Genomic DNA, 15307 nt, shown 5'->3' with positions numbered 1-15307 from the left:
AGCACTCACATTAAAATGAAGACTCCAGTCAAATCAGTAACCTTAAAAAGTTGTTTTATTCCACATGGAGAGGGTCCACACATGGGGGCGGCCATTTTATAATCACACGACCAACCGAATATTGCTCACTTAATCTCAGTAACTGTCCTATTATTTGACACTTTCATCATTGATTAAAGTAATCACGACTGACTGTGAATCCTACATTTCTACAATGGCATCTGAAACTGAAAACTATTGATTTTAAATGATGCTGCATCCAAGCCGCTAGGTGTCAGTGTAAGTACAAGATGACACAAAGACAGAAGTTACTGCGTGTACCTTTAATCTATAAATTAATTAATGTACTTATCTATTGCAATGGTGGCTGATACCAAATTACCACAGTTTTGTTGTAGAAAAACCTCAACCTCAACACTTCGTTGTCATTCCCGTCAAAAACCAAAGATGTCGCTGCAATCCTTGAAATCTTGAAAGGATGGTTCTCTTCAATCTTCATTTTTTTCATCACCAGCGCCGCCTAATGGCCGGTCAAAGGACATTACCTAGATATACAGTGTGCAGTGTTGGGTGTAACGCGTTACAAAGTAACGAAAGTAAAGCGTTTCAAGATTTCATGTGCTCACAATCAATCTCAGCGAGCTCTGTGTCAGCTCCCAGCACTGGCTGGAGGAGAGAGAGACACGCAAGTCTGGGCCGTCAACAAATCCTCCTCAAATCCCCATTCTCGCGCGCCTCCCTCGTGTGTCCCCCTCGTGTGTCCCGCTGCAGCTGCCGAGCAGGAGGAGAGAGGATCGGCTTAGAAAACAGCGCACGTTTCCGTCTGACAGAGGTAGCCTATGTATAGCTCACAAGGTCAAACATTTGCAGAACAGCGTCTTGAAAAAGACGTCGCTAAGTTAACGCCTTTTTATGCCCTTTATGTATTGTACACAATAAAACACAATGCAATAGTGTTACAGATGCGCAAGTGATAAAGGATTCCCAATTTGTCCGAGCACAAGCAGGGAGGTAGAAATAATCCACTCTCTGAAAGTTGTGTAAACACACACATACTGCACATGTACACACAAACAGATATAATGCACACACATGCATGATGCATCACACAAGCAAACCTGTATGTGCACACCGAAAATAAACAACAAGCATTCAAATACACAATGGAAAGCTGTTTGCAAATGGGATTTCAGTAATGTTTTCAGTTAATTAGTATTCTTTTTCTGTCTTTCACACTAACACAAACACAGGTAAACAAGCATACTGTACACATACATGCCACACACAGCTAAGAAGGTTGTAGATAGCGGACTCACACACACACACACACACACACACACACACACATACCTAAATATACTACTTAAGCATATTTGCGATAAAAAAGTTAAGTTGCATTTTTAGAAATGCATTGTTATTTTTTTAATAAAATTTTTAGTCATATTGCTGTAATATGGTTAATAATTCAGTCAATATTAACGTACTAAAAGAGCTATTAGCGTCACATTTATTTTTTTCCCCTGCAAGTTGGATTGGTTTTAGAAAGTAACTTCAAAGGAAAGTAATTCATGATCTAATTACACAATTACACACACCAACCGCTTTCCACAAATCCATGATACTGAGTTAGACAACAAGTCATTCTTCTTGAATTTGCCTCTAATGTAAGGAACATAATCCAGAATGAGCTGCCAGTCTGTGAAATAGACAAGAGCCACTCCACCTACTGCAACCCAACCAACCAGTGTGGGAACCATGGATTGCATGGGAGAGAAAAAGTAATAAATATATAAAAACATTAAGATGGACAAAGATATACAATGCACATAAAATATAGAAGAAAACAATACATAAACACAACAGTATAGTAAATATATGCATCAATTAAACGTGCAAGACTGTATTCAGATATGCAATATTGCTTTGTTTCACACTGCATTTTTAATTATTTATAACTACTATAAACTTAACCAACCTGGTGTTGTTTCCTGTGCAAACATCAGTACTGTAGGGGTGCAAAAATTGGAAACACTTAATTGTTGACCAGCAAAATCAAAACTAGAGCAAAATGCTTATAGTTGATTTTCAATGGTAGCCTATAGGTACTATGCCAATATGTTTTCTGTACACTATCAGTCCACCTTATTGTTATTAGCATGTTGTTCCTGAATCATAACAGTGGATAGAAATGCTATTAATTCTAAGTTAACAACCTATTCTAAATGCCATCTCAGTAAATCAAGGATACGTCAACTTACCACGCTCTGACAATGGAGACATGTTTGGGTCCGATCAACTTTGTGATCTTTTGCATGTTGTCAGTGACCTTCTTCTGTTTAGATAAACAAGTTAAATGGCTATTTAAGGATCCTAGACTCAGGGGCGTAGATTCCAGGGTGGATGTGGGGGTGGTTTACCAACCTACAGGTTAATAACGAGTCATTAATTTATCACACATTGTTTTTATTTATTTTTCAACACAACTTGAACAGGCCCTTGAAGCCTTAGTTATTATTTATTTATAAACAATTTAGTAAATAATACACCAAAAACCATTGATAATACCTTGTATTGCATGCCAGAGCGGCTTATTTTGTGTTTAATTCTTTTTACCACAAGATGGCAGTAAATTGAACCTCATACAGAAGCTTTGAGTAGTGAACAGATTTTTAAAACATTTGTAATATAAGCCACATTGCCTCAGAAAGCTTCATTTTCCCATCACTACCACTGATCTTATTGAACTCATAAATTCAAAACCCCCATTATAAAAACTCATTGAAAAATTCCAGAGGGAACCAAAGGTGAATTAGATTTCCAGGTCACAGCTGAACAGCTCTATTCCAGAGACTAGCCCGAGACGGACCACTTCTGTTTAAATGAATGGGAGAAAATGGAGTGCCAAATATGGCGGATGCAGAAAAGGAAGCCCCGCCTTACAGGAAAAAGTGCCAATCGCCTTTTAGTTACAGACATCGTCTGCCAGTCAACTCGAGAACGCACATCCTTATTAGCTGGACCAGTCAGAAAAATAGCATCTTATTAATAAAGTCTTATTTATTACAATTTTAAAACTCAACACATTTCTCTGAAAAGACAAGCAATGACAAAACTTTTATTACAATGTTTTTATTTATTTAACTCATTTGAAGGTATACAAGATCCAAAGCAAGACATTGAAAAAAAAACTGTATAATTCTGTTATTAAAAATGGCACATTTATTGCTACATTACTGTTATATACATGACAGTTCTCAATACCTACTTTGTTATATATATATATATACAAATGACAAAAAAAAAAAGAGACAAAAACCGGAGGCACTCTGAAGACAAAACAGCAGTATGGTTCATGTTCCCTACTGCATCTGCAAGACACCAGGTTCTCTAAAATTCACACACATCGTAATAATGCTGGAAATCATTGGCAGCGATTTGACTTCGATGAGGTGCGTGATGAATATTTAATTCAAATGGTTCACGCGGTTGTACATTCAAGAGAAAATGCTTCAGACACTGGGGGGTGGGGGCAGAAAATCTCATGCATATTTTCAAAATCAGATGGTATTAGCTGGATGTGATGAGAATAACTTAGTCTGGAGCAGTGTTTGACACCCAATCCCACTCACGGAGCCTCTAATAACATTGAATCTCCCAAATAAGGGAGACAAGCGAAATGTGCAGTGTTGGGGGTACTCCAGGACCCAGTTTGGGAAACATCGGTCTAGAGTGTTCAGGCTCCTACCTTTGATGAATCAATTAAGATCCCTCCATTTTCTGGTGTGCTTAACAAAAATCCCAGGACTAGAGACACTAGCATCTCAAAACCAAAACCTAGTCATACCAAATGTGACTAGATCCTAAAACTGCCAAAGTGGGGCACAAACAGCATTGTAATGAGGACGAAAGACTTGTACACCAAGACGAGTCTAAATTGCCAATTAAATGCCAATATTTCCAGAAAAACAATATTTATGAGAAGAAAGAAAATTATAAATGAGCCATTTTTGCATTTTCAAATAATAACAAATGATCAACTTTACAACAACAAAAAAAATGAAGAAAGGTTTAGGCACTGACAAGGCATCACTCTCAAAAATGACAGTCTTGAGAAGAAGGCCACAATATATAAATGTTTGACAACTTTTTTTTTTTTTATCAAAAATTGATATTACACTTCCATTATGATTTAGAACAACCTCCTCTGGATGATGGCGAAATGTTTGAAATTATATCCATTGTGGACATTTTAACAATTGCACAGGTTTTAACACCAATTTTATCATACATATCAAACCATCTGGGACATCTTCTCACGCACATGACATCTGTGAAGCTGCACGCTGACTGTATGAGACATATACATTGAAATGACTAGAAGAATGATCAACTAAACTCACAGTAAGCCAGTCTGATAAGACTAAGCGAGTGCTCTACATTTGAATGTAACATTCAAACAAGTTGGATTATGTGCGTTGGTTAGACAGCAATGAATTGTATTGGCAAATGTTTCCTGACGCACTACACCATTGCCCAAGAACACCTCAAGCTTTTTCCTTAGAGCAGGAAACTAGGCTTCAATCATTACTCACCTCGAAGCACCCTCAATCACCAATCAAACCTCTTTCTATAATTTCATTTTTAAGTATCGTGTTTTTTAGGGGCATACCTTATGTTTCCAAAAATATATGCAGGGTCTTCTGTAAATGTGCAGTCCATTTCGATCATACTGGTCTCGGAGCGTTCACTTGCACTATAGACTCTACACTTCAAACTAATATGTTTTTGCTATTAAGAAATCTACAATGTATAGACTAACAAAAATATATTTATATATATTCTTAAATTTTTATCAAATCGAAATAACATCCCTTACATATTTGTGAGGTGGACACGTGTTAAGGTTGCAGACTTTTGGCAACAACGACAATGAGCCATCAATGCGAGTGAGTGATGATTGTAAATATCCTTACAAAAACAACAAAAAAAAATTGGCTTACAAAAGGTGAAAAGTCAACTTAATTAAGTGGAGGGGTTTAGGCCACGCCCTCACAAAGCGGTTCGCTATGTTTACGCTTCCCATCCATCCTCCACCGAAAACACTCTCCTTAACCGCATACTTCGAAAACGAATGACGTTTTCAAACTAAAACGGATAAATGTGGACGTGGCCTTCCTTTGAAAACGCATTGATTTTGCAAAGTTTACACCTCTCATTCACACTGAAACAGCATTTTTCACTGCTGAAAACACATTCACACATAGTTTGGAAAACGATGATGTTAGGAACCTAAAAACAGATTAGTGTGGACATGGCCAAAGAAACACAACATTCGGAATCCAAGCATTGTTGTTATAATGGTAACAGAAGCTGACACTCCTGTATGATGTGGTTGGCAACTCCAAATATGTCTGTTCATATTTCTTCTGATTGGCTGAACAATCCTAAACTGAAGTCAATGGCATTGTGAGAGCTGAATAACATCAGATGATGAATGATGCTGGAGAGGCAAAACAAACCTCCTGTTTTGAAACAGTCTGGAGAGCTGTGACAGCCCATGTGCTTTTCTCCCATTCTGGAAGAGCCCTGGGCCACAGAGCACAGGCATGCTGGGATACATAGTCCTCAAAAGCACCACAGTTTCTTCCCCACTTCTCATGGGGTTTGGTTACACAACGCACGTAAGACTGTACCTTTCAGTTGGGAATGACAAACCACTTTAAAAAAATCTGCTCATATACAAGCAACTCCCAAACGACTTTGTTCCACACAATTAAGCAGTTTGCATCTGATATAAAACGTAACAATTAGGCACAAATCCATGATTAAATTGGACGTTCGTCTCAATGAAACAGACTCTCTCTGCAGTGGTAAAATGTCAGTTGTGGTCAGAATGCATCTAGTCCTATGATCCATCCTTTTAGGGAAGCAGAAAAATACAAAAAACTGACAAAGAGTTCTTCACATTTGTGCTGGTAATTGTGGTCTGGAGTGATCACGGAAAAGCTGCGGTGTCAGTTTTAGCGGTAGGTTTGTGTCCAAAAGTTTGGAGGGTGCATCTCTCTATTTCATGGATGATGTGCTTTCTGAGTCACTATATGCACACAGAGAGGATGAGAACGATGGAAGAAATTGAAGGTCACTTCTTCCAAGTGCCCAAGAAATTTTACTAGATCTACAGAAGACAGAAAATTCAAGATGAGTTGCATTATTTTAAATAGTTGAACAATAAAACTGAAATTTTTAGCACTTTCTATACACACTAACTGAGCTAATGTTGGTGGAATATACAACTAGTGAAACGAAAACCTGACAACCTCACTATGAATGGGGCTTCAAACTTAACAGCTATGAATGGATATCTAACTCACCACATCATCACATGTGGCTGACAGAGTTGCGTCCATCTCCTCCCAGGCCCGGATGAGGTCCGGACAGCTGCATCGGAGTGTCTCCAACCACCCCAGACACTTTTTCTTCCTCACGTCGCTTCAAACATGCTGCTTTGGGGTTCAGGTTTCGTTCTGGATGAAAATGTATGTAAAACAAAATGAACAGAGATCACCTTAATTATAAGGAAGTCCAATAAATGGTTTAAGTATAGCCATTACTCTGGCACAAAGCATTTTATTTATAGAAAAAAAAATAAAAATTAAAATGTCCCTTTAGGAGTCATAAAACCCACTGCACCAGTATACATTCTGCAGAATATTCAAATTTCACTCAAAATTACATCAGTCAAAAAAGCTAAATGGGTTGCAAATGCTGTATTAAGCTGACTTTAAGTAATGAAACTTTAGTATACCGCGGACTTGTTGCTCCAGGTTTAGTATGACGTTGACAGCCTGGTGAAGGATAAGCAGTTTGGTCTGAGGTTTGTCGTTGCTCAGGTGGAGCTGACACATGCGACCCAGTTCTTTGAAGGCCTCGTTGATGTCGCGCACTCGCAGTCGCTCTCGTGCGTTATTGGCCACTCGCCGCTCCTTCTCTCGCTCAACCTTCAACTCCGGCGGCAAGTCCTCATCATCTTCATTGTCTTGACTGTGGAGTGAGCATTACATGAGTGAAATTGAGTTTACATTTAAATTGAGAGAAAATAAACTTAAAAATATAGCAATGCAAAACAAGAAAAACTTTAGAAACATTGACATGCAAATAGGGATGTTGCAACTATACAGTTTCACTGTTAACCGTAAATAAAAAGGTTAATTTAATCCTAAGAATTTAGAATCTACAGTTAAAATCCATGCTCACAGGCGGACAAAAGTTTGGACTAATGTACAGATTTTGCGGTTTCGGAAGGTATTCCTGACAAGTATTGTCTCTGCTTTCTCTAGAAACTCATCAGTCAATCATTGTTTTGAGGAATGAAGGCTATACAATGCTTGAAACTGCCAAAAAACTGAAGATTTCATAAAATGGTGTACACTACAGTCTTCAAAGACAAAGAACAACTGGCTCTAACAAGGACAGAAAGAGATGTGGAAGGCCAGATGTACAACTAAACAAGAGGATAAGTACATCAGAGTCTCTAGTTTGAGAAATAGATTCATCACATGTCCTCAACTGACAGCTTCATTGAATTCTACCTGCTCAACACCAGTTTCATGTACAACAGTAAAGAGTGTCTGGACAAATTGACAGCTAGAATGCAAAGGATCTGCAAAGCTGTCATGTGGATGATTTTTTGATGAGAACTCTTTTAGTTTTAAGTTCTTTCTACAAATTCAAATTGTAATAGTACATTTTCACGTTATTAATGTCCTGACTATAAACTTTTGGTCGCCAGGGTGAGTGATTACACACACACACTTGTGTTATTAGTATTATTGTGTAATATTAGGCAGGTGGTTGTAATGTTGTGGCTGGTCAGTGTATATTGTATGTGTATAATAAATAAGACATTTAGGTTAGTGAAGCTGATACTATGATTACAGACATGTCTGCATGGTGCTTTGCCAGGTACATGAACTAAACGGCTACACACAAACTATATAACAATTTATAACGGCATTATCCTAATATCCACCAAAAAAAGCGACTTAAATCTGCTATTTGGGAGCACTTAAATGACTGAGGGTTACTCAAGACAATGGATGTAAAATATGCAGACAGTCATATAAAAGGTGCACTTCTTAAAAATGGGACAGGATGTTCCACTAGTAATCCAACAACAAACTACTGCGATTTTAGCAGTGGTGCTCATTTAAAGGGATGAATTGAGATGCATCTTGATGGAATGTTTAAGTGTGCGCTGTGTTTTTGCATGTAGTTATCAGCGTGGTAAACTTGAACGAGAATGATTTCAGATGAAACTTCTTATTTAAAGCATTGCTTGTGTACAATTTCACCACATTCAACAAGACATTTAAACTGTAGTCAATATCGGAATTTAAATGATTTTTTTATGGTCGGGTGCCTGACAGACGATTGCTCTAAAAACTGTTGGAAATTACAAAAAACAAATTCAGAATGCCGTAAACTACTGTTCATGCTGCACACCCACAATAATCTTACACGTTATGCACTTACAATGCGGCACTCCGATTACATTGAAGCGCATAATTCTGTGCCCAGGATGCACATAAGCGGAGTTGTGCCCTATTTTGGATCATCTCTTATGATATACATCTTATGTACTTCCTAAAATTATTATTTTTTTAATACCGTTTTCAAGTTTGCTATAACTTTTGGTTTCGTTTTAGTTTGTTTCATGAATAGTTTTGCTAGTTTTTAGTTTGGACACAATTCAATTTCATTGTTATATATTTTAATTTCAGTTTTAGTGTAGGAATAAACAGAATTATTTACAATTTAAATTCTTACGCCACCCTTTACACACACAGAGTTGCCGTTTGCATTTTTAGCGCAATCATGTAATTAATATGTGCAGTGCTTAGAGTGATGGACTTGAGGTGAAGAGCACCATTAAATGTTTTTAACGCTACCAAATCACAGTGATTCCAGTCTTGACATACCAGTCTCAAACAAATTTACTAATGAGTTTTCGCATTTCCTATATTAATGGGAACCCAAACCACAGATATTGTGAAACACGAGGTCAAAGTCTGCTACCGACAGCACTCTTCCTTTCTGCATCTTAAACCATGAATAATTTGTACTTCAAGTGCACTCAGGTTTATTGGATTTTTTCCTTTAAATTTCAACACCACAAATCATACGATTGGACGGGACCATGCATTTGCAAGATTCATAATCAAACTCGACGTACCATTCTCCCATTTCTTACCAACCATCATTCATGACCCGGTCATCTTTATCAGTATGTATATTGAATTTCAATCGAAAGTTATCATCCCTATGCCCTACTCACAGAGCTTCTGATTTGGGCACTCTAAAGGCAGCATTGTGGGGGAAAAAAATATTTTTCCTGTGGAACAACACTTCAAGTGGCATTTTGAAAATGCTCATCAGTAACGAATGTTAGTTTAGTTTTTGTTTTTTATTGACCTTGCAATATATTTGTTTTAGTTTACGAAAATAGCCCTGGTGCTTAGCATCCACTAACATGATCAATTGCGACATATTACTTTTTTGCCTCAGTGCTGTTGCATAATCATAAAATTAGCAAAAAACAATTAACCACCTTTCTTTTTTTTTTTTCAGATGGTAATCGAACCGTCAAAAGTTCTCAGGCTTTAAAAGTGTGTTCATCAACCTGTTACATGTCCAACAGAATCAAACATGCATATTAAACTCCAGATTATTGGAATTATGTGGAAAAAGATAACGGACCCTTTTCTAAGATAACGGACCTATTATGACGCGTTTCTGCCTTCTTTAACATGTAAATGTAGCAAACATTTTTCCAATTTTAAAAAGTGTAAATTTATAAAATTGTAGCTTGTATTATATTAACCTGAAATACATTTTCAGTTACCACAGATGCGATTTTAGGATTTTAACAGCTGCTGAGGGAGTGACAGAACATTTGGCCTGTTCTCTCTTCTTACTTGCTGTTATCCAGTGCTTTATATATTTATCTTCTTTTGTAAAGCTTTCTTTTGCTGTTGGAGCAAACTGGTAAGCAAAATAAAATTAGCTGTGGTCTTTCATTCACCACCAATCAAGTATAGCCAACTTGCCATCCGATTGCGAATGCTGACATGTGAAAAGGGTCCATAATAAAGAATAAAAGTTGTGTCCAAATGTTTGATTGGTATTAGATTAGAGCCCATTGTACATCCAAAGACATTCATCCATAGCCAATTCTAGTTAGTAGTAATGACAATCAATACATAGGAGAAAGTTATCCCCACCTGCATCAAAATCATCTAAAAATCATCTCTTGGTCTTTCAAAGACAACACTACATTTTGAATTTTGTGTGTGTGACATTCATACATTCAGTGTTTAAAATCAAATCAATCAGTGTTTAAAATCATCCCATTTACAAACATGCACTCTATGGTTTGAGATAGACTTACTCTTCTCCCTGGTCTGATACACTTGAAAGGGCTTGATGGGTAAACATCTCCTTTCTGAAAACAATGTGAGAGGTTGGGAAGGGGAAGAACACCATAAAAACAGGGCAGTATGCATGTTGGAGAAGCCCAAACACTTTGAAATCAGGCATGGCCCAATGTGATAAAACATTTGCATAAACACAAACTTTCTTAGAGGCGGCATAGCTTAGATGTTGTCTGTTGCTACAAATCATTTATCAGTTAAATATATCATTTTGGACAAACAATCCAAAAATCAATTGTGTTGATCTGACTTAAATCCATTGATTTGTTTGAGATCTGAAAAGTTAAACAAGAACAAATGAAATACTGTTTTTACAAACCCAATCCAAATGTTGATCACATATGGCTTGAAATCAGATTAAATGTAGATATTTGGAGATGTTTTTCAGTCTGATTGGAATTCAAGTAATTTTATTTGTCATTTGAGACACCAAACGTATTTAGTTACATACCTTGGTCTGGTGCGAGATGGTTTGCTTTCCTTCTTCTCTTCCTCGGATTTATCAGCCACGGAGGAGTTCTCCTCATCTTCCTTGTCTTCCCTTTTAATGTCAGACTTGTTCGACGAATGTGTGGCAAGAGCCAGGGCTCCTGGCAAACCTGAAGCTAGAGACACGAAATTGCTAAAAACGTCCCACCTGCAAATCTTGGTTCTACATCTGTTGTTTACATGTTTTGTTGGTTCAAAAAGCAAGAAAATGTTCCTCACTGTTGAAGCCCTCTGGTGTTCCTCCAGGCTGTGGGGTGCCTGAAGCATGAGCTGACTGTAACAGGGTGCTGCTTGGAGGAAGGCATGCATGGTCCTCGTGGTGGCTTCCACCCTGTTGAACAGCATAACAAGGAGAATAAATAGCACATATCAAAACCCACATGTGCATTATTACTGCTACTTTGAAACTATAGCTTGGCCAAGCTAGTAGTTATTTTTCACTGAGCAAAATTCTTGTTATCCATTGTTCATTTTTCAAATGTTTGGTTGATAGTACCAAGAGTATACCAACCATGGCAGGGTGTCTGTTGCTGAGGGGCAGTGCAGGGTTGGAGTAGGCCTGAGAGAGACCCCCTATGGCTCCACTGGATGTTGAGACGGCACTCAGAAGGCTGTGCATATCTCCGTGGGCTCCGGGAATACCCGGTGGTTGACCCACCGCATGACTGCGCAGGACGTGGATAGCCTCCTCCAGTCGGTCTTCCATTTTGTTCTGCTGTAGAGGAAGATAATTGACATTTACCTGACAGTCAGTACGTTTACATGCACTTTAAAAGTTTGATTTCAAACAGACTAAATCAAGAATCCATCTTTTTAAAATATCATGTAAATGCTTCAATCTGACTGAAATTGACCAATGTTTTGCAAAGTTGTCCTAACAGACCTAGATAATGCTTCATCTGGCATGTATACATGTTAATTGGACCACAATTGGCCCCATTGCTGTCCGCATGCTCTGAAAGACATAGGTGAGGCGTAACGTATTTTACTGGCACATCCTCAGCTGACATTGTTTCTTCAAATATTTGATCATGTATTGAGTCATGTATACTTGGATAGATAAATGAAGACGCAAAGCCCAATGTAATTAGACAATTTATGTACGACAGGACTTGATTTCATCCATTAGGATTTGACTGGATAGTAAGAAGTGGGCTATGAGATTATTGGTCCATATTGTTCATTAATATAGACCAATTAACATTACCCAACACTATTGCATGTTCCTCTAAATCCCTCAAAAGTTTAGAGACAAAAGGTCCTTTATAAACCCACCAGTGCATGTAGTCCACCCTCATAGTTAGGAGACAGAGCAGTCTGGCCAGAGCCTCTTTGCCATTGAGCTGCACCTGCTGAGAAGAACATAAGCAGCTTGAGTGTGGCACATGGATTGCTGTAACGTTGTTAAAACAGCAGAGGGCACAGAAGAGCTTCACATTCACATTATGCCTCAATCTGCCAGCACTCACTAAACCAATCAATCTAAAGAGAATGATTTATGATTCTTCTGGTTCCTTCCTCTGTGTGCCAATATTAGTCTCTGTAGTTCTAACACAAAACCATCTTGCCCTCTGATCTAGTTTTGATGGAATACAATTGCTTATCAAGCTTACTTGCAATGGCCTGAGGGGAGCCCACAGGAGTGGAAGGAGTGGAGGGGAAATTGTTGCCGTTATGGTCTGAAGGGTAGATCTGTCAAATCAAAAACACATACGGTGAGTATTCTCTAAAGGACATAAGGTACATGAATATCAGTTAGTATCAGTATATCTGGCTAGTGTCCTGCTGTGTGATACTTTAACTAAACGCAATCAAAACAACAATTTTGTAAACCTTCTATAATGATTAAAATGCATGCAGTTTTTATGACCTCATATTATTTGAAGTGAGACAAATAATATCGGTGGACCGACATATCAGTGAAGAAATAATTTGGCAGATATTTGGCATTTTTTAATTATCAGCCGATAAATGTTAATTTTTTTTCAAATGGTTTGGAAAGCTGTGACAATCTCCTCCTTGCATGTGAAGGAGCCAGGAACGATATACTGCAGAGGCCGATACATCTACCGATATATATATTTTTTTTTATTATCGTCCGATACATTTTCCAATTTCTCCAAATTATTTGGAAAGCTGTGACAACACCAACAATCACCTGCTTGCATGTGAAAGTGCCAGGATCAATATACTGCATTTGTGGTGTTGTCACAGCTTTCCACACCATTTGGACAAACTGGAAAATGTATTGGCCAATAATTAAAAATGGCAAATATGTATCGGCCTCTGCGGTCTAAATGGTTTGGAAAGTGGTGACAACACCAAGAATCACCTGCTTGCATGTACAGGAGCCATCGCAAGCATGTCACAGATCGTTTTGTTGTTACTTGCTATCATGTTAACACAATAGACCAGTGGCAACAAGATTTTGTTTGGGCTAATAAATAAAAACAATATAAAACATACATATATATATATATATATATATATATAAAAATAACGTATCGGTCGAGACTACATTTAATATTTCTACTTGAATTATTTTGCCACACCGAAGTCTTATTGAAGTGAACTGCAATAAGCTGATCAACCATTATTAATCAACTTAAAATGATGATTAACAAGGACAAAAAAAACTAGTGAAATAGTGGCTGAATAAACAGAAAATATACACTTTCCCCTACATATTCAAATACATTTTTACCTAAAATCTAGATATTGTATAATATGGTAAAAAAACAAATTTGATGTCCATGTTATTTCAACTACAAGAGCACTGTAAAGCTTTGCGCTCTTCAGTTTCCTACAGCTGTGTCTAAAAATACTCAATAATTAAACGTAAAGATATGACAGAAAGTTTGACTGAATAATGGTACCCTTCATTAATGTCACATGGCCAAATATTCGCTCATTGTGATTAATGGAACATCACTCACCGAAGCAAGAGCTTTTCCGATCTCATCACCTGAGCTGCCTGCGACCGAGCCCCTACTGGCTGTGAGAGACAATGAGACAAACGTATTAACTTATTAATTACTGCACATGTTAAGTCACATTTCCATTCAGGTGATTCATAACCTGCTAAAAAGTACCATTCAAATTCTAAACGAATGACGGAAAGCCTGTTCCTCAAAATGAAGTTTCAGTCGAGTCAAAGACCAAAAATTTGTATTTCTTTACATTAAAACCGAATTTGTAGATGGATCAAAGCACAATTCACGACCATTCAATTAAAATGGTGAAGATAAGTTACCCATAAGGCTATCTGATCCATTCATAGGTGATGAGTGACTGTAGGCTGCGGAGCCCGAATGGAAACCATTGACGTCCGCTCCACGCAGAGGATAGTTCTGCAAAGACAAGGGTTGAAATTAGCCACAATATGAACAATTCTCCAGAACCACAATTGAGCTACTATTAGTCAGAAAACAAATTGGCTAAAATGTTATATCAGAATTACTTTTGATAATCATGACAACAGCTCAGCTAATTTACATGTCAGATGACATACCATCCTGTCTTGTGGGTTGATGGCAGAAAATGAGCCTGGTTGACTGATGTGTGGTGAATTGCCCAGTATGGCAGTGTAGCCTGACTGACCTAAAGATCCGGTGGGGGCCCAGGGGTCGGAAGAGGAGTGAAGGCCCTCTGCGAACAGGATAGCAGATGGGAAAAATCAATATTAGCAGTCTATGCAAGAACTAATGCAGTTGTGATATTATAATTGATATACATATTTGTCTTTGTGCATGGTTGCAATTTCAAATCAAATAAACAAAATACAACATTATTTAGTCATTAATAATCTATGTTTGTGCAAACACTGGTATGTGAACAAGAAATGTACATATTCATATTAGCAGTGGAAATAAGCATTACATTATGGCTTTAAGGAAATTTGGTTTTTAAATGTAGAAAAGGTTTCTGCTGGCAAATACACAATTTTTATTTACACACCTTGCATGTAAAAAGATCCTGGGTACACAGAGCCAGGTTTTGAGCCTGGGTAGGCAGCACTGTCACGGATAAAGTCATCACCCGAGGTGGCAGCGTAAACCTGTGTTTATAAACAAAGAATATGAAGGACATAAAGAAACCAAAATGACATTCAAAAGGCTTCATATGGACACCAAAATACAGCAAATCGCTTTCACATGGTTGCACAACTGGTACCGAGCCCTGAAGCTGGCAAGCACTTCACAATTTTTGGTACAAATGACGTGTACGTGTGTTTCCATAGTGCCCCCTCAGATAAAGTGGCAGGGACAGAGAACAGAGCATGCTGGGAAATGCGCCACGGCCATCTCATAGCACAGTCGGCGCTTCCT

General features: G+C 37.9%; 1 protein-coding gene and 1 long non-coding RNA gene across 7 annotated transcripts in view; both read right to left on the bottom strand.

The window, feature by feature from the left end:
* Positions 1-69: 69 nt before the first annotated feature.
* On the bottom strand, positions 70-2331 carry LOC127641127 (uncharacterized). Its single transcript, XR_007970147.1, has 3 exons — positions 2259-2331; positions 1976-2005; positions 70-1726 (listed from the first exon to the last, which is right to left on the bottom strand). It is a non-coding gene; the product is annotated as an uncharacterized LOC127641127 (long non-coding RNA).
* A 796-nt stretch (positions 2332-3127) lies between these two features.
* tcf3b (transcription factor 3b) overlaps positions 3128-15307 on the bottom strand; it is a 28261-nt gene continuing 16081 nt past the window's right edge. For 5 of the 6 annotated variants that reach the window (XM_052123902.1, XM_052123905.1, XM_052123904.1 and 2 more), the window contains 13 exons: positions 14937-15036; positions 14491-14627; positions 14233-14329; positions 13916-13974; positions 12593-12671; positions 12255-12331; positions 11491-11694; positions 11199-11310; positions 10942-11095; positions 10448-10501; positions 6806-7041; positions 6372-6524; positions 3128-6175 (listed from right to left, as the gene is read on the bottom strand). In XM_052123902.1, the coding sequence (XP_051979862.1) occupies positions 6379-6524; positions 6806-7041; positions 10448-10501; positions 10942-11095; positions 11199-11310; positions 11491-11694; positions 12255-12331; positions 12593-12671; positions 13916-13974; positions 14233-14329; positions 14491-14627; positions 14937-15036 (1455 nt within the window). In that variant the 3' untranslated portion in view covers positions 3128-6175; positions 6372-6378. The remainder of the gene's footprint in view (positions 6176-6371; positions 6525-6805; positions 7042-10447; positions 10502-10941; positions 11096-11198; positions 11311-11490; positions 11695-12254; positions 12332-12592; positions 12672-13915; positions 13975-14232; positions 14330-14490; positions 14628-14936; positions 15037-15307) is intronic. The other variant, XM_052123903.1, reaches the window with a different exon arrangement.

Source organism: Xyrauchen texanus, chromosome 50, assembly GCF_025860055.1.
Source record: "Xyrauchen texanus isolate HMW12.3.18 chromosome 50, RBS_HiC_50CHRs, whole genome shotgun sequence".
In the NCBI taxonomy this organism is placed as follows: domain Eukaryota; kingdom Metazoa; phylum Chordata; class Actinopteri; order Cypriniformes; family Catostomidae; genus Xyrauchen; species Xyrauchen texanus.
This window is presented reverse-complemented; position numbering and strand designations above follow the sequence as displayed.